Below are 19,242 nucleotides of genomic sequence, written 5' to 3' on the forward strand. Positions count from 1 at the left end.
AAGCAGAGGGGAACGGCAGGCAGAGGGAGAGGGAGAAGCAGGCTCGCTGCTGAGCAGGGAGCCAAGCAAAGCCGAGCTCAATCCCAGGACTCTGAGATCATGACCTGAGCCTGAGTGGAAGGCAGAGGCCCAACCGACTGAGCCACCCAGGCGCCCCATCCTTAACCCTTTAGCTAGTGCTTCTCCTTTGTGATTCTCACTAATCTGGGGGAGCTATCCCCAGCTTCGCAAACACGCCAGCCTACTTCAACCCATCTTTGCTCATGCCTCTCTGTTTGCCTGAAATGTCTTTCTCTCAAAACTTTCCTACCAAACATACAATTATCTTTTGCGATCCAATTAAAGTGTTCTCTCTCCCAAGTGGACCCGTCCCACAGATGCCTTCTTTATGCACACACAGAATTTTGCAAATACTCTCATAGTCCCTATGGCACTGCAAGTGCTTATCTGCTGGTCTCCCCCTATGCAGGTGTGAGTCCCAGGGGGTTGAAAACTGGGCCTGGTCATCTCAGAACGTGGTGCTGTGGCTGGCATTTCAGTGTTGAAGAGAAAGTACGGGGAGAAAAGAAGGGGGAGGGGAAGGGTGCCTGGGTGGCTCAGTCAGTGAAGCATCTGCCTTTGGCTCAGGTCATGACCCCCGGGTTCCTGGGATCCAGTCTCACCTGGAGCTCCTTGCTCAGCAAGGAATCTGCTTTTCCCTCTGCCTGATTCTCCCTCTGCCTGATTGTCCCTCTGCCTGCCATTCCCCATTTGTGCTCTCTCCCTGACAAATAAATAAATAAAGTCTTTTGAAAAAAGAAAGGATAGCGGAGCTAGACCAAGAACATCTGTCCTTTAAAAACCGTGCCTTTTAGCTACCCCATAAAATTAGCCCTTACCACCCCACGCCCAAGCGGAGGCTGGCTCAGTAAGCCTTATGAAAACCTGCAGAGTGCTCCCCACTCTCACGGTCCTCCTGGGGCTCCCTCCTTCCTCTGCAGCTAACAGTTCCTCCCTGTACGTGAAGATCACAGACAGAAGATGAGTCAGAGGAGACCATAAAACTGCAGAGAAGGCAAACTAAAGGGAATGCCACGGACCGCGAGCCACGTGCAAGAAAACCACGCAGAACTGTGAAGAACAGAGAGCGCAGGGGTGGGGTGGGGAGTCCTCCTTCAGCCCCGGGGTGGGGGCACGCTCCGGGCCTCGGTTACCCAGAGAAGCATCCTGTGCTGTAGCATGGGGCTTTACGTTTTCAGATGCTGGTCTGGATTTTGCTGGATGTACATGCGTCTCTGAAGAGGGAGCACTAGAGGGGTGCCTGGGTGGCTCAGTGGGTTAAAGCCTCTGCCTTTGGCTCAGGTCATGATCTCAGGATCCTGGGATGGAGCCCCACATCGGGCTCTCTCTGCTCAGCAGGGAGCCTGCTTCCCATCTCTCTCTCTGCCTGCTGCTCTGCCTACTTGTGATCTCTCCCTCTCTCTGTCAAATAAATAAATATAATATTTAAAAAAAAAAAAAAAGAGGGCGCCTGTGTGACTCAGTGGGTTGGGGCCTCTGCCTTCAGCACAGGTCATGATCTCAGGGTCCTGGAATCAAGCCTCGCATCGGGCTCTCTGCTCAGCAGATAGCCTGCTTCTCCATCTCTCTCTGCCTGCCTCTCTGTCTACTTGTGATCTCTGTCTGTCAAATAAATAAATAAAATCTTTAAAAAATAAAAAGAAAAAAGAAAAAAAAAAGAGGTAGCCCTAGAAGGGATGCCTGGTTCCCAGTCCAACTGGACCCTAACCAGACAGCTAACTATGGGGGAGGGGCTGCCACAAGAAGTGGGTAGATTAAGGGGTGCACCAATGATCTCTACTAGGAGCAAAACAAAGCAATATGAAATCCTGAGAAGTGGTTTTTATTTGATTTTGGAGTGGACAGGGGCATTGGTCCCAAGCAGTGGTCAGGAGACACCTGTGCCTGCTCCTCCTCCCCTTTCCTGCTGCCAGACGTCACATCTGTCTGCTGCTTACCTCCTGGCCATTTCCAAAGCTCTTCCAAGTGAGACCTGTCCCTGCTATCCAGGAGCCCAACAGCCAAGCAGAGCCCTTTGATTTTCTGCCTACAACCTAGATTTAAACAAAGTGGAGAGGGGAAGGGTACAGAGGTGCATGTGTTGGCAGGAGGGGTGCATCTGGGAAGCACAGAACTGGTTCCCAGTCACAGCACCTCCACCTTTTCCAGCAAAGAGCTCAGGCTAGCCCAGACCCAGTGGGCCCCTGAGGGCCGAGCTCACCTGAGCTGCCGTGACTCAGCTCAGCCCTGGTAATGGTGGGTTGAAGGTAAAGGGCTCCTGCTCTCTCCTCCCCGCGGCCCTCCCTCCCTTCCTCCTTCCCTGCAACCGGTGACATCCCCCCCCCCCCCCCAGGGCCCTATTCCTCCTCCACTGCCTGGGTTTCCTTTAACAGAGGATGTGAACCTCTTGGTCAAATTCATGCTAAGAAGTGCACTGCAGATCCCGAGGCACATGCATTCTGAATTTTGAAAAATATGCTGGTGCAGATAACGCTCGAGGGCAGGGCGGGACGCTCTCTGGCACCTGCAGATTTAAAAGTACGCAGGTGAGTGCTGGCTGGATGGAGCCGGTCCAGGCAGTGGCAAGTTCTGAGGTACAACCAGAGATCGCTCAGTGAACGTTCTCCCCTCTTGAGTCTGGTCCCCAGGGTCCTGATATCTTGTTTTTGCTGCGGAGTGGATGCACATCCATAGGTGGGGGGAAATACCTTGAGATGTACCGAGAAGCATTCTCACAGACTCTGTGTCACTGAATCCCTACGGGGGAGGAGGGGCACACGCGCCACCTCGGCTTCTCATCCAGACCTTTTTCTTACCCTTCCTGCCCTATGGTGGGGCTCACTTGTCAGAATTCTGGTTCAGAAATCAGATGACATTCTGGGAAAAGGAACCTAGAGAGTAATGAGCTGGGGGGTGGGGAGAAAGACTATTTACTTCCTCTCTTCAAGGGAGCTGCTTGTGTCCCTCAAGGGCTCAGTGTATCTGCGGTGACTCGTTCACTCTGATGTGGCAGCATGTGGCAGCTGCTGCCCTCCACGGCTCTGCTGCTTGTAGGTGAGTCAGAGTCCCTGGGGCTGAGAGAGAAGCTCCAGAGGCCCTGTGTTCAGCAGGGCCCACTTTTCAGGCCAGGGAGGGTATCCTTACCAAGGAATAGGACCCCCTTACGGCACGGCACAGAGAGGTCGCCTTGGAGCTCCCAGGACAAACCACTGGGGCCTAGAGACAAGAACTCCGGCTCAGATTTGGGTATAACCAGAAGGCGAAGGGGGCCTGGAAAGTCTCTGTTACTTCATGCTGCTGGGGCTCAGTTTCCCTATCTGTACACTGAAGACTATGGACCAGATAGATGGACCCGAAGTTCTGTCTCTTGATTCAGGGAAATTCGGTCTGTACCTTTGTTTTGGGCGTTTGAGTAGGGCCTGAGGAGGAACGGAGTGGTGCTGAAAGCAGGGGTGTGGGTGGGAAGCAGGACAGGAGGCATAGACGCTGGTGACCAGAAGGCAGGCAGCGGGAAAGCTAGCCGCCATACCTATCTTGATTCTTGGTGACATAGGGGACTCTCAGGGCAGGGGCTGGCAGGGCAACGCACACTCCTTCCACACTCCAGCTGCCTGATCTACGCGTCTGCTCAATATTTGTTTCTGTTTTGTCTTGCAGCTTCTGCCCGCCCGCAAGCTGGTGAGTCTGCTCTGTGGTCTGGGATGGATGGAGGGAGGTGTGCAGTGTAACAGCCGTGGAACTTCGGGAAATCTGCACTGCATGGGAAACTGCTGGCTTCGGGGTGTCAGGGGGCACTTGCCCAGGACAGTCGGGCTTGGCCCTAGGCTTCTCTGGTTCATTTTCCTCAGGTTAGCGAGAGGCCAGAAATAGGGCTAAGTCCCTTGAAGCCAAGATGCTCTAAGTCTGAGTCACTGACCAAGGCACAGTCGCCAACGTGGGCTCTCTCTGGTTCTGAGCCTCCCCGGGAATGCCAGTGTAGGACGCCCCCCCCTCCCTGCCCTAACCCACCTTCTCTTGGCTCCTCAGCGGACCTCCCAAAGGCTGTGGTGGTCTCGGACCCTCCAGGCAACAGGGTCCTCACGTTGGACAGTGTGACTTTCACATGCCAGGGGGCCAATCCCTCTGGGAACCATTCCGCCCGCTGGCTGCACAATGGGACCCTCATCTCAAGTCAGACCAGCTACTTCATCCGAGCCGCCAGCGTTGAAAACAGCGGCGAGTACAGGTGCCAGACAGGCCTCTCCGAGCTCAGTGACCCCGTGCAGCTGGAAGTCCACGTGGGTGAGTGGGTGAAGGGGAAGGGGGACTCACCAATAAATCGTGAAAACGGAAGACTTGAGAAGCGCTGAGTCTTGGGGGTTAAAACTGAGATGAGAGGTCCTACGGCCCCCCTGACTTACATCACCATCATAGTCTTAGCCCCCAGGCAGGCCTTAGGCCAAATGTCAATTAAGCTGGCGCCTAAGGGACCCAGGACTCTTGCCGGGCACAGTCCCGCAATCACCGTCCCCATAGAATGTACCCCAGGGAATGGCGTCACCTGAAGGTCAGGCTGTGCCCTTAATGCTCTCTCATATTTATTGAGTAATTAATGAATCTGTCCATATGACCTCCACCTCCTTCTGACTCTCAGATGCACATGTTCTAAGTGACCCTCCAAACCCTGCTGGGCGGCCCAAGGTCCTTTCCACCTCTCTGTCCCCATCAGGGCCACATCAGGGCCAACTCAAACTTAAACTTCAGTGGTGTAGAAGCTGGCTTTGAAGTCCCATCAATAAAGACTGTACTAAGATGTGACCGTAAGCATTAACTTTACCAGGAGAAATACTTGACTGTCTGTCTTTTTTTTTTTTTTTTTTTTAAGATTTTATTTACTTATTTGAGATAGAGAGAGCATAAGCAGATGGAGAGGAAGAAGCAGGCTCCCCTCTGAGCCAGGAGCCAGATGCAGGACTCAATCCCACGACCCTGGGATCATGACCCAAGCCAAAGGCAGCTGCTTAACTAACTGAGCCACCTCGGTGTCCTTACTGTTCTGTTCTTATTACGAAGTCATTTGGGTTCAATTTCTAAAATATATTTGGGTTCTAAATTTCTAAAATATAATTGGGCTCAATTTCTAAAATATAGAAAAGTAAAAGGGAGAAAATTAAGATGGCCTGTAGTCCTGTCACTCGGGGAAAAGTCCTGCTAATGTGTGAACACATTTTCTTTTTCTTTTTTCTCTGCTTATCCGTTTCTTGTATTTTGTCTTTCTAACTCAGCATTGCCTCGTGAATGTTTTTCTTGTGTCATTTTAAAATGTATCTGCAATGCCATCTTTCATTATTTCGGTCAGCGTCCTGACCATGACTTTGTGTTTTCTCGGGGTGAACTCCGGTTACGTGGCAAGACAGTCCTGGTGATATAGGATTTTCTGTCTTGAAGATTGTACTCAGTCATGAAGCTGGCCTCGCGGAGGCCCTGGGGCCCTTGAGAAAGGACCAGCTCCCGTGAGCACTACCGGTCAGGTCCCTCTTTCCTCTCCTTGACTTTCATTCTGAGTTGTGCTTCGCAGTTTCTGTAGCCACTTCAGGGCACACCCAATGACCTTATTCCCACAACTATCTATTCCTTCTGAAGTCTACCCTTCCTTTATTTTTTTAAAGAATTTCATTTATTTATTTGACAGAGAGAGAGAGTGAGAGCACAAGCAGGGGGAGTGGCAGGCAGAGGGAGAGGGAGAAGCAGGCTCCCCGCCGAGGAGGGAGCCCGAAGTGGGGCTCGATCCCAGGACCGTGGGATCATGACCTGAGCCGAAGGCAGACGCTTAACCCCCTGAGCCACCCAAGTGCCCCTCTACCTTTCCTTTAATGGAGCAAATCATCATTTTCTCTCTCTTTTTTAAAATTTAAGTTATTTATTTATTGAGAGAAAGAGATCATGTGCGTGCATGGGTTGAGGGGGCAGAGGGAGAGAGGCGAATCTCCAGCAGACGCCATGCTGAGCGCGGAGCCCGATGTCGGGCTCCATCCCACGACCCTGAGGTCATGACCTGAGCCAGATCCAAGAGCTGGACGTTCAACCAACCGAGACACCCCACCCTTCAGTGCTCCACAAATCATCATTTTCAAATGCAATTTTTACTCTTTGACCTAGAACTTATGGTGGCTGCTCCTTACCTGTCATAGCAAACCCCAGGGCAACCCTAAGGACCCCGCAGATGGCTTCCCCCAACCCTCTTCCCTTAGACCCTCTGCCCTACCCTTATGGTTTGATATGTGCATCCCTCTGCCCCACACAACAAAAAGTCCTGATGTGATGTGAGTTCTCCTGCAGGGTCCCGTGGGCATTCTCCCAAAGCAAGCTCTGCAGGGATGGCTCCCAGGCCGGCTCTCTGTGACGCCCTAGGATCTGGGTGTTGAGTGTCCCCTTCCCGCTGAAGCCTCCTAAGCCTGTGGTCTCTGTGTCTTTCAGGCTGGCTGTTGCTCCAGACCCCTCAGCGGGTGTTCCAGGAGGGGGAGCCCATTCGGCTGAGGTGCCACAGCTGGAAGAACAAGCCTGTCTGGAATGTCCAATACTTCCAGAATAGAAGAGGCAAAAAATTTTCTTATGGTAATTCTGAGTTCTACATCCCAGCAGCAAGAAGCGAACACAATGGCTCCTACTTCTGCAGGGGGCTTATCGGGAAGAGAAATGAGTCTTCAGAGGCTGTGGACATCATCATTCAAGGTAAGAGATGTGCAGCCCTCGAGGGTCTGGGATCCCCAGGCAGGAAGCCTGCATTTGCGCTGTGAAGACGAGTAGAGAGGAGATTCTGGACTGTTCCATAGGCTTTTTTGACCAGGGGTTCTCAGGGCTGTCTTTGACTTGGCATGAACAGAAGCCACATTTCCTGCCCCATAAGTACACCTGTCCCTCCTTACCCCAATCAAACCATGTCCCCAAGGTTCTGTGTCCCTACACTGCTGACCCATCTTCGCCTGCCCGCCTTCCTCTCCAAGCCTCAAGTCCTAGCCAAGAGCCAACCTGGTGGGCACCGCTCGCATGCTCACAGAGAGACCACAGAAACTGGGTCCTGGCTCTGCTGTTCATTAACCACGTGACAGCGGGTAAACCAGTAGTCTCTCTGAATCTCAAGTTCCCTTTCTGTAATGTAACAAAGACGAGACAACATTTATCGGGCACCTTTCTGTGTGCTGGACACTGTGCTAAGTGCCTCTTTCCACACACACAGTATGACCATCCCAGTGACCCCTCACCGCAACGGTATGAGGTTATCGCCTTTACAGATGAAGTAATTGTAAAGGAGTGGGGGAAAGGGGAGGGGCGTTAATGGGTCTCTAGGATCACACCAAAGATTCACAGACCTTTATATTTATTTAACCACTAGATAAAACAAAAGAATTGGACAGATGCCAAATTTCCTGCCTTAACAACCGTCATTTTCCTCCCCCTCTTCTTCTCCCATTAGGTCCACCGGTTCCGTCTACCTCAGCACTCCTCCCATTTTGGCCCCATATCCCTTTCGCCGTGGTGATGGCACTCCTATTTGCAGTGGATACGGGACTGTATTTTGCTATGCAGAGACACTTTCATAACTCAAAGCGGGCCTGGGAAAACAGCAAAGTCTCCTGGAAACAGGACCCTTAGGACAAATGAGGCTAGTAAAAGCAGCACCTCTGAGCCTCTTTCTGGACTCACAATCCCATCCTCCCCACTAGGCAGCTCTGGGAGCAGCAGGAAAACCACACCTCAGGGTCTAGGCTGAGGGTCCGCCACTCAACTCCATTTTCTCTTGGTCTCTGCTAGAAAGGAAAGGTCTGTGATCTCAGAGGCCAACCATGAAGCCTCAGCAAGCAGGCACAGTACTCAGACTTGAAGTCTCAACGCTACCCAGATACTTTCTCTGCCCGACTGTCACAGCAAAGCCACTATGCCGACTCTGGGTGGTGACCCGATATATGAACTTGTTCTTAAATAATAGGATAAGGAGATAAGAGAATTATGGCCGAGGACCAGCTGGGTAGTGGTCTACATCTGTTGCTCCAGGACAGGTTGCCTTCTAGGCACCCTAAAAACCCTTCCAGACAGATTGTGGGGGCTGTTGAGAGTCTAGGGGAGAACAGCACAACCAGCGAAGGGAGTGGTTGAGAAAGAGCAAGGCAGTCCAGGACGGACCGGGGAAACCCCGGCCTGCGCTGTCTTCCTAGAACGTGAGCGGCGGTGTAGGTACAGAAAAATCACAGGGGTGATGTAGAGTTGATTTTTGGGGGGAGCCCCTGTCAGAACTGGGACAGCGTGTGAGTACTTAATGATGAATCATGAACTCAATGGCATGAGTAGAAAATGCTCCCAGACGGGTTAGGGATGGGAGGGTCCTGGAAAAGAGAGCACAGAACAAACTGTGTCCATAGGAAGGAGAGACACATCGCTGCCACAGAAGCAGCTCAGTGAACAGAGATCCCTCTGGGTCTGAACTGAGAAAGCATGATGGGAAAGAGCCAATGAGAGCTGCTCGGGAGACCATGGGCCGGGGGAGAGGACCTGTGTGGGCCAGGATAGTAGGAATTAGGGAGAGGAGATGAGGGGACTATTGCCCACTTTCTGCTTCAGTATTTAATATATAGCTCCAGCTTCACACTATTCATCGGGCAAGTGCTGGATGCACCATACGAAATGTACTCGACTCTGCTGTGCTGAACTCTGAAACTTGGAAATCCCTCGGCCGGTCAGTGACTATGGATTTGGGGAGTGGGGTCATGAGCCTTACCTGTGGGAGAAAGCTTAGCTGTCTTTCTGTATTAGAAGCTTTCAACAGAGCATTTCCTGATTCTAATAAAGCTTTGAACAAGATCTTGCTGGCTGCTCTCTGAAGAAGGAAAAAACGTGATAAGACGACCCACATGGTAAAATCCATTTTTTCCTTCTGTTGTCTGAAAATCTACCAGGGATGAGTTTGGATAACGAAATCATGTCTGCACAGCTCACATGAACGAACCAGTTGTGGACTCACCAATGTTGCTGAGGCAACTGGGTGAAGGGACTTTTACAGGTGGTGCGGGATGGGAAGGTGGGTGGCCAAGTGGGTGGCCGTTAGGGTCAGTTCCCTGCAGGTGGTGGGCAGGAGAAGACACCCCCAGGAAAGAGATAGGGGCCTGGACAGAGGCATAGGGTCAGTCTCATTGTGTGGGTTATGAGCTATACCCCAACACGATTGAAACTTAATGTCTGAATATTACATGAGATCCAGACATAAGGCAAGTGCATCAGGAAACCCCAGACGGCCAACTCACATCTAGCGTGCCTGGGTGCTTCGGTAGGTTGGTGTCTGCCTTGGCTGAGGCTCTCCGCTCGGCGGGGAGTCTGCTTCTCCCTCTGCCCCCCACCCCGCTCGCTCGCTCGCTCTCACTCTCTTTCTCTCAAATAAATAAATAAAATCTTCAACTCACATCGGTTTAGTACCAAGCTTGGGTTTAGGTGCCGAAGATAGAGAGATGAACAACACGGGGTCATTTCTGGAGGAGCTTTGGTTCCAGGGAGGAAGGCGGGGAGGAGAACCAACAGGCTCGGAGAAGAGGCTCGGTTTCCCGGTGCGGAAGGACGAGTAAGGGTTTACCAGGCAAAGGGGACAGACGCCGAAGGTCTATGCGCAGAGGTCCAAAAGCCAGAGGAGGACTCAGGAAAGTAGGTTCGCTGTTTTCGAGGGTAGAGAGCCAGGGAGGGCGAGGAGCGAGGTCAGGGCCGCATCACGAGAGGCCCTGCCTTCCCAGCTAAGGAGAGCGCAGCCGGCCGAGCAAGTCCTGGGGGATTTTAAGCAGAACGGGTTTGCGTTTTAGCAACAGGTTTGAAGGCGCTCTGGCAGCGGCGTGGAGAAAGGAGGGCCGAGGGGCGTTGAAGACGGGGGACCCCCCCCCCCAAATCAGGTAGTGACTGCAGTAACCCGACGTGGCAGTGGTGAGGCAGCGGGGCCGGGAGGAAGGCGCCGGCCGGACAGGGGCTCGGAAGGCGGCCTCCCCGGCCGCGGGTCCGGAGGGGCACCGGCGGGACTGAGGGCCCGGGCTCCGCACGCGCCTGTCTCCGGAGTCGGGAAACGCACGCACGAAGGCCCGCAGGCTCGGACGCGCCACCGAATTCGTCTCCGGCTCATCAGGACGCGTCTCCTTCGCTCGCAAACATTCTGAAACCACCAGTTTCACGGGGCCCTTTTCTTAGAACCCGACTCAAGCCGCTAAAAGTCTTGCCAGGGGCCGCGGGCGGGAGCGAGAGAACCCCCCAGCGTCGGCGCCTCCGCGGCTTCCGCCGCCCGAGAGGCACGCCCCGGGGTTCAAAACGCTCAGGCCCCGTCCCTGGGTGGGCTCGAACCACCAACCTTTCGGTTAACAGCCGAACGCGCTAACCGATTGCGCCACAGAGACAGGCGGGAGCTGGCGCCTCTGCCAAGTCAGTTCAGCGCAGAGAACGTTCGCGCTGCTTCCTCCCGCGCCCCAAAACCCGGGGTGGGGGTGGGGGTGGGGGCGGCCCCAGGGGAGCCGGACGCTCCCCGCGCTGGCTCGGGCTTGCCCCTGGGGCCGCGTCTCTGGGGCCGGAGCAGCCGCGTCTCTGCGGAGCCGACACCGAGGCTCCCCGTGGGCTCGCGCCTTCGCTTGGTTTTGCTCCGGGAAGCGCAGCCAACTTTTCCCCCGGATCTGGCCAGTTTGTGTGTCCGCGTCAGCCTGTTCCTGTGAATATTTAAAACACGGCATCGCGCGTCCGCTCCTGCCCCGCAGCACGAAACCTTGAAGCCGCCGCAGAGCGAGGCCACCTCCGACCCCGGCTGCGCCGAAGGTTTCCACGCGCGCCTTGGGCCCCGGACGGACGCAGAGTTCCTAAAGCGCCGTGACTTGGGGACTTTCCCACCTAAGTACCCGGATCTAAACATCCGAGGGCAGGGACCCCGCACCCAACACCATCAGCCCCGGGATCCTGGTCCGGGCTGGGCCCCCCTTCGCTCCCGCCCGCGGAAGCTCCTCTTCCGCTTCTCGGCGCACGTGGCGGCCGCAGCCCCCCCCCCCCCGCAGCGTTCCGGGCCGCACCCCGGCACCCGGGGGCCCCTCGCGGCCTCCGCCCAGAACCTCCTCTTCCTTCGGCACCAACACCTTCTACTCGGGTCCTGTTAGGTCAGGCCAGAGTGTCCCATGACGCTGGGTGAAATGAGCGAACACACGAGTGTAGACGGAGGGGCAAGTCCATCGTGTGTGTGTGTGTGTGTGTGTGTGTGTGTGTCCGTGGCCGATAAGTTCTCCAGATGATCTCCGCATTGAGGTTACCTTTTTTCTTGCAATTTTACAGAAGTTTGTTTTTAAGTGTTCTTTACTTTATAAAATTATGGTGAGGATAGATGATAGTTGGGGCTGTGGTTGTTTTACAGATTTCCTAATTTGGCAAAATAAAAAGTTGGCAACTTTATACTGATCACCAACATGTTATGGGAAATTTTATTCATCTGAGAAGTCCAGCTTTGGGAACCTCTACTCTCACCTTCACCTCTTTTGTTGGACTGGCAGCAGGAATTAAAAATTACTTTGCAGTTCATTCTAAACACACATACATTTCCTGTGCTTCACTTTGCCTGTACACATAACAGCAACCCAAAAGAAGGCAAAAAACAAAAACAAAACACAAAACACACACACACACACACACACACACACACACACACACAGAAAAACACCAAAAAACAAAAACAAGAAAAACTGAGGCATGGAAAAGAAAGTACAAAATGGGATGGTGAAATAAGTCCAAATATATCAGTGAAATCACAATATAAAGAAGTGGAGAAAATTTGTCAGTTAAAGTGGATTTTTAAAAAAACATATTTTATCCTGTTTTAGAAAAATAACATTAAAACATTAAAAAGAACCAAAAAGCTTGAGTGAAAAAGAATAGAAAAAGATATGCCAGGAATAGCTAACAAAAAGAAAGTTGGCATATGGCTATATCATCTCAGACAAAATAAAGTTTAAGAAATAATGCATTATGGGATTGAGATAGCCATCAGATGATAATAAAAGATTAAACTTGTGACGAACACATAATAATTCTAAAAACATATGTATATAATAAAACAGCATTAAAATATAAAAGCAGGAACTATTTGACCTGCAAGGGAAGATTGACAAATCTATTTACAGTGACTCTTTGAATTCTACAGTGAGAAATTTCAACATATTACTTTCAGCATTCAATAGGTCAAGCAGAGAAAAAAATTAAGCATATAAACACAGTAAGGTTGGTTTAATATATATTTACAACTCTGCAACCAGTAATTTTTGGTTACACAGTCTTCTCAAATGCTTATGGAACATTTACAAAATTTGACTTTATATGAGGCCGTAAAACAAGTCTTAAGGTGCATCATGAAATTGGCACCATATAGAACATAATTTTTTAACATAATGCAGTTTAACTCAGAAATCAATGACAAAATACCTTTTAAAACCCTCACATATGTGGAAAATTTAAAACTTGTGGTTTTTAAGCACCCCATGGATCAAAGAGAAATTGCATGGAAATTGAAAAATACTTAGATTGAATACTAATAAGAATACAACACACCCATATTGTGGATTGCTCAAGGTTTTACATGTGTTCTAGGGAAAAGGAACATTATACCAAGCTTTAGTGTTTAGCACATGTATTAAACAGTATTTTCTGTTAAATATATGTTAGAAAAAAAATAGCAGTCAACTTTTGGAATGCAATTAATCCTGTTACAAGAAGGTAAATGTACAGGCAATAACATTCTGTTTTTTTTTTTTTTAAGATTTTATTTATTCATTTGTCAGAGAGATCACAAGTAGGCAGAGAGGCAGGCAGAGAGAGAGGAAGGGAAGCAGACTCCCTGCTGAGGAGAGAGCCCGAGGTCTCGGAACCCGAGAGCGGGGTTCGGATCCCAGGACTCTGGAATCATGCCCTGAACTGAGGGCAGAGGCTTTAACCCACTGAGCCACCCAGGTGCCCCCAGGCAATAAGATTCTTTTGGTCAGGGCCATGCCAGCTAACTCTCCCTCAGAAAGAGTCATCTTCTAGGGTCTGCTTTGGCTCTCCCTGGAGACCCCCGAAAGCCAGTCCCCATACCACTGTGGGCCAGCTCTAGGAAACTCTATGTGGGCACTACCCAGGGGCCATTCATTGCCTCCCAACCTGCAGGTTCAATTTAAGCCAACCTACTGCAAGTCCTGGTTATAGGTCCCTGTCCCTGTTAGTCTCCCAGGACAGGGCTACCTGAACCCTGGTCCAGTGAACAAGAGCCCAATGTCAATTTGCCCTCCCCCAAGACTGTGGCTGCCTACTACCACTCAGTACTACTCTGTGGTCACCCTTGCTTGGGGCCACTTGTGGGAACTGAAGTCTCCACCCAACCTTGTTACCAAGAATCAGGAAATAACAGAGCAGCGCATCAGCCAAGTGTTGTGGCCTTTGCTGGCACTGGTGGCGGCCTGTGGTAGGAGGGAGGCCGTACGGCCAACCGGGCCATGGAGGAAATGTGGGGTTCAAAGGTGACTGAGGGGCAGGCACCCCTTTTCCTCAACTATATTGTATTTTACCTTCAATTCATGGGACAAGGGTCTCTTCTTTTTAAACCTCAAATATCCTCCGAACCATTAATAATTGTCTTAGGAAGAGAAGGATAATTGACGCTTACTCATTGCAGGCTGCCATTCTAAACATCTATTAACTCATTTGAGAATTATAATTATCGTCATTATTCCTTTTCACATATGAGGAAACTGAGACAGAGAGTCAGGATTCAAAAACAGGCAACTCCGCAGAGCCCCTGCCTCACAGCTGTACTATGTCGCCAGCCTGAGTGGCTCTGGCCAAGCTAATTACACATACCATTCCAGTAAATGATCATTGTGTAATAGAGAAAACAGACGTATAAAACCCTCAGACAATATTTTTTAAAGATTATATATATATATATATATATAGAGAGAGAGAGAGAGAGAGAGAACCCCAAGCAGACTCCCTGCTGAGCTCAGAGCCCCATGGGGAGCTTGATCCCACCACCTCAAGATCACCACCGAAGCCAAAATCAAGAGTCAGATACCCAACTGACTTAGCCACCCAGGTGCTCCACAGTTAATATTTTAAAGGCTGGGGAGGGGGGATGTATTACAGTTGCTGATTCAACAGAAGATGACAAAGGATTCAGTACCATTAATACCTATCCTTCCCTAATTTCAGGAAAAAAGTCACCTAATGGCTATCAACCTACTGGAAAGAAATTGTAGGAAGTTGTTATAGTTCCCCATGTTAAACCAGGGTTCAGATAGAGGCATCATTTAGCCAGTGAGAGCTGTATCAAACAAAAGCAACAATTATTAAAAATCAAATATTTAGGAGATGATTTGGAAGGTTGACAGAGTATTTGCACTACAACTTATATGAGATACACAAATGCACATCTATCTATCTATCTATTTAAGGACTAATACAGAATAGATGGAATACATAATCCTGCAACTGTGTTAAATCTTCTGAATACTATTCATGGCCACATGTGTCATATAATGAATCCTATAAAAATAATATTGTGTTAAAAAAAAAAAAAGGCACCTGAGTGGCTCAGTGGGTTAAGTGGATGCTTTTGGCTCAGATCATGATCCAGGGTGCTGGGATCAAGCCCCATATCAGTCTCCTTGCTCAGCAGAGAGCCTGCTTCTCCCTCTCCCTCTGCCTGCTCCTCTGCCTATCTGTGCTCTCTCTTTACCTCGCTAATAAATAAATAAAATCTAAAAAAAAATAATAATTTTTAAAAAGCTAGTTGCAAAAGAATATGTACCATCTGATACCAGTTACATAAATTTTAAAAGTGTAAAAATATAAATTTATATATATATATTTGATAATGCATACACATGTATTGAAGCTATTACAAAAGCCAAAGAAAGAATATACATAAAATCCAGAATAAGGGTTGCTCCTTAGTGGGATAGAGACGCCAGATGTAGAGAGATTACTTAGATTGCTTCCCATTCAAGGATGGGCACACAGTAGGGTTCTTAATCCCAAGCAACAGAATCTACTCTAGTTTATTTAAATATGAAAGGATTTAGGGTTAGGGTTAGGGTTAACCCTTATCTGGAGGGCTTTGCCCTTCATGGAGGGGTTAGCCTTTGTAAGGGGCTAAAGGGCTAACAAGACTAGCCCTTTATGGAGGGCTACAGATAACTCACCAGGCATTGGGAAGCCTGAAGAAAGAGACTCCAGGCTGACTTCCAGGAATAACTCGGGAAATATTCTCTATGCAAGGTTACCACGCTCTCTGGTAAAACTGTTACAAAATAAATGACAAAGTTTCTGCTGTTTCCAGTCTCCCCCTATAGAACAAAGTTGCATTGGCCCCTATTTACTGGTCTAAATTTGGATCTCTGTGTCTCTCCATGTAACTCAGTTAGAAATCAAAATCTCACTGAAGTACATCCGGTTGGTGAAACTTAAGTCATAACCAGAACCCCAGCTGCAGAGGAATCTAGAAAATGTCATTTTTAGCTCCCCAGCCTCAACAGCACAGGAAAGTAAAGCAGAATAATGCTGGAGCAGGTGTTGAGCAAACCATCTCACGTATCGACTACAATGAGTAAACCGGAAAGTAAAAATAAAATAAATCCAACACCAAATAAAATATAAGCAGAGCATGTTCCCACCTCTGCCTCGAACATAGAGAATGAGGGGATGAAAAGTTCTAAAGAAATCCGTTGTCATGGACTAGGGTGGGCATATTCTGATAAACTGTGGCAAGGGTCTGTGCCTCTTTTTGTTCTTAACAGACAACCACTCACTCCTGGGAGTGGAGAGAAGGAAGGGCTCCAGGTCTATGTGTCGGATTCCTCCCAAATTCCTGTGGAAAAGATCCCAATGGTGTAAGAGGAAAATTTATATCATCCCATTGACCCACAATATCTAAGAGAAAGTTTGCCATCTATTAGGTTCATGATAAACAGCTCATAATTCAAGTGGAGTCAAAACTGTCTTGGAAATCAGAGTGGGACATCATTCCCAGAATTGAATATCAAAATCATGAGCAAGAAAAGACAAGAAGGGACAGCAGCATAAAAGAACACAAGCTATTGTCGCCTAGTCATTCACAATATCCAAGAGGAAGCTTGATATTTTCTGGTTTCTCTATTGTCTCGTGGACCCAAACTGGGACTAGAGTCAATTATGTGTTTTGCTTTGTTTGAGAGGGATGTTTGGATTAGTAGCCGTGAATGATGCAATTTCAAATCAGTGGTTGAGGGATGGGCAGTCAATGAATTGAATGGAGAACCATCAGGTGGAGGGTTGGGAATAGAGTTATAGACTTACCCCATGTTATATCTCAAAATAACATCAGAAGAATTAAAGGGATAATATCAAAAAGCAAAAGGAAATAAAATTACTAAAAGGAAAAAAGGGCAAAAACTGATCTGATATTGGTGTGGGGAGGAATTTTCTATATATGAAAAAAGTTTTAAAACTACCAGGGGAAGTATTTGACTACATGAAAATTAGAAACTTCTGAAGTTCAAAAACACTATGAATAAAATTAAAAAGCAATCCCACTTTCCATCATGGTGGAGAAGCTTGCAGGATGCTAACCACTCCATAGATAATAATTATAAACTCGGAACAACAACAAAAAAATTCATCTGTAAGGCAATCAAATCAGATTGAAAATAAAGAGCATTCAAGCCCCAGAAGAAGGAATCAAAATGGGTGAGATCCTCATCATGAGGGCACTCAGACTCAGGGGTGTAAATGAATGCAGAAAACTAGTCTTACTCCTCAGGGCTTCAGTGAGGTAGGGCTTAGGGCTGCCAGAATGGATGGAAATTGAAGAAGTCAAACGCAGAAAAGAGATAGTCTCATCCAGGAAAACCAAATCTGCAAATCAAGCCCTCCTATCTTTGGCTCACCCTTGAACTGAGTATGTACTGACCACAGATTTCATGGAGGCCATCATGAAAGTAATTGCTGGGGGGAGTGAAAGAGTATCCAGCAGAGATTTCAAGAGCTGGTTCAAAAGCCAGAAAAACACTGTGACAACAAAACTGCTCAAAAACAGGAGATTCTTTAAAGAAATGATGACGTGGCCCTTAATATAGCACAACGAAGCCATTAAAATAGTGTTTTAGACTAACATTTAATGAATTTAGAAATAGTCACATTTTAAAGTAAACACCCAAGTAGGTTAAAAAACGATTTGCACAATGTGATTGCAGCTTCGCATTTTAAAAATGCAGAAGAGCTAAACACACAGCAAAATATTAGCAGGGACTTCCTGTGTGATGGAAATATGGATGCCTCTTCTTTCTTTGTGGTTTGCTTATCTCCCATGTTTTCTACATGGGCTATCTTACTCTTATATTCAGGAAAATCAGTATCTTTTCAAAGCATGAGCAGCTACTGTGTGCCAGCTGCCAGTGCGCGGCACTACTTCAAAGGACTTTAGCCCCCAAAGAGTCTTGAAAATTCTTGGCTCCTCCACATTACAGATGAAGAAACCAAAGCTCAGAGGGAAAAAATGGCTTGAACAAAAGCAGAGCTGCTTCGTGGTGAAAGGACCGGAATTCTGATTGCCAGACGAGTGCTCATGTCTGTTGACTCACCTCCGTTGTAGTGAGGCCGCGGAAAGAGCGCCAACTTCTGAGAACGTGGGCTGGCCTCTGCTGGGTAGCGAGGTTCCCGGGAGAAAGAAAGAAGGAGGTAAGTCGTTGGTGTGGGAGAGGACCAGAAAGAACGTGACAATTTGGAGTACAAGACTCAAGGTAAGGCCCGGATCCTGAAATTGTCTTCCAGTGGGCAGCAAGAAATCATGGGGATGGGAGAAGTTAAGCCCAGGCGCAGGCCTCTTGGGTGGAAACTGGCTTGCAGAGTTAAGAACCAGGGTCAAAATAATCGTGCCCTCCAGTACTCCTGGCCATCATCCAAGAAACTCTCATGTGACAACCACGCTCCTAGAGAGAACCTAAAATTATTTGGGAATAACTTTTGTTTCTTCAGTAAGCAAGAATGCAGACCAAGGAAGGGGAAAAAAAAAAAAAAAAGGCCTCTTCTTTCTCCCCGTCGGGGAATCGAACCCCGGTCTCCCGCGTGACAGGCGGGGATACTCACCACTATACTAACGAGGAAAAGCGCAGCGAGCACTTTAAATTCATTGTTTAGGAAGTTACTTCTAAGATGCCGGGACACTGGACTCCGTGGAAGATGCCGGCAGCGCCGCGCCTTTCCTGCCTCGACTGGCACGTCACAACGGACAAGAGGAGAGCCCTCCGAGTATTTAAATTTTCTTGCAGCCACGTTAAAAAGAAACATGTACTAATTTTAATACCACATCTTATGTGACCCAAGATTTCCAAAATATTGTTTCGACCTGTAACTAACATAAAAATATATATCGATTTTTTTTTTTTTTCGTCCTTAGTTTTCAAGCCAGTACGTATTGCACACTTGCAGACAAGCCCTTTTCCTCCCGGGCGTTAAATTCCGATTTCAGAACTGGATCGGGACTTCGGTTTCATAACGTTTGCAGCTGAAAAAGTGGATTCCTATCCCTAAGTTGCTCCGAGCGCGCTTAAACTTTCTCCAACAGCTAAATCGGGCATCTTTTTAAAACGTTCCATTTATGGACTTCAAATAACTGGTCCGCTTGCTGACGGAGACCCGCGAGTGCGGCTCCTCGGACGCCCCGCTCAGGTCCCTGCACGCAGGCCCCGGGGAGACTCGGCACCCGCACCGGGAGGTTCCTCCGCGGGTGGAAGCGCTCAAAGGCAGGCGGGAACGTGCGGCGGAGAGGGAAGCGCTCGGAGTCCAGGACCGCCCCAACGCAGCGGGGCGGGGAAGCGGGCTCCGCGGCACCAGGCGGAGCCCTGGCAAGGAAGAGCGGCGCCGGCCCTTCCTCGTTTGGGTTCGAGCTTTTTAAAAAAGCGCCCCGCGCGCTCTTCCTGGAGGAAAAGGAAGTTTGCGTTGGCCGGGAATCGAACCCGGGTCAACTGCTTGGAAGGCAGCTATGCTCACCACTATACCACCAACGCTGACGCTTGACGCGTCTCGGCATTCCATATATAAAGAAAGTGGAGGCGGCGAATTTTTTCCGACCTCAGCATTCGGTGATCGCGGAGTGTACAGAGCTTCCCTTGGCGAGGATGGACCCCGAGATTACTCCTAGTAGGTCCGCCAGCCACCCAGGCGGGC

General features: G+C 49.2%; 1 protein-coding gene and 3 non-coding genes across 4 annotated transcripts; 1 reads left to right on the forward strand and 3 right to left on the reverse strand.

The window, feature by feature from the left end:
- The first annotated feature begins 2,947 nt into the window (after positions 1–2,947).
- On the forward strand, positions 2,948–8,874 carry LOC131814889 (low affinity immunoglobulin gamma Fc region receptor III-A). The gene is made up of 5 exons (XM_059146339.1): positions 2,948–3,093; positions 3,697–3,717; positions 4,066–4,320; positions 6,496–6,750; positions 7,493–8,874. The coding sequence occupies exons 1-5, from the start codon at positions 3,054–3,056 to the stop codon at positions 7,669–7,671; spliced, it is 750 nt and encodes a 249-aa protein (XP_059002322.1). The 5' UTR covers positions 2,948–3,053; the 3' UTR covers positions 7,672–8,874.
- A 1,488-nt stretch (positions 8,875–10,362) lies between these two features.
- Positions 10,363–10,436, reverse strand: TRNAN-GUU (transfer RNA asparagine (anticodon GUU)). Its single transcript has one exon. It is a non-coding gene; the product is annotated as a tRNA-Asn (tRNA).
- Positions 10,437–18,107: 7,671 nt separating this feature from the next.
- TRNAD-GUC (transfer RNA aspartic acid (anticodon GUC)) lies at positions 18,108–18,179 on the reverse strand. Its single transcript has one exon. It is a non-coding gene; the product is annotated as a tRNA-Asp (tRNA).
- An 831-nt stretch (positions 18,180–19,010) lies between these two features.
- Positions 19,011–19,082, reverse strand: TRNAG-UCC (transfer RNA glycine (anticodon UCC)). The gene has a single exon. It is a non-coding gene; the product is annotated as a tRNA-Gly (tRNA).
- Positions 19,083–19,242: the final 160 nt, after the last annotated feature.

The sequence above is a fragment of the Mustela lutreola genome, chromosome 14 (genome assembly GCF_030435805.1).
Source record: "Mustela lutreola isolate mMusLut2 chromosome 14, mMusLut2.pri, whole genome shotgun sequence".
NCBI classification, from domain to species: domain Eukaryota; kingdom Metazoa; phylum Chordata; class Mammalia; order Carnivora; family Mustelidae; genus Mustela; species Mustela lutreola.

Bases quoted from the DNA above. Each gene is read 5' to 3' on its own strand.
- LOC131814889 (XM_059146339.1), top strand. From the start codon at position 3,054: ATGTGGCAGCTGCTGCCCTCCACGGCTCTGCTGCTTGTAG. The intron at 3,094-3,696 runs GTGAGTCAGAGT...TTTGTCTTGCAG, and splicing joins CACGGCTCTGCTGCTTGTAG to CTTCTGCCCGCCCGCAAGCT. The intron at 3,718-4,065 runs GTGAGTCTGCTC...TTGGCTCCTCAG, and splicing joins TTCTGCCCGCCCGCAAGCTG to CGGACCTCCCAAAGGCTGTG.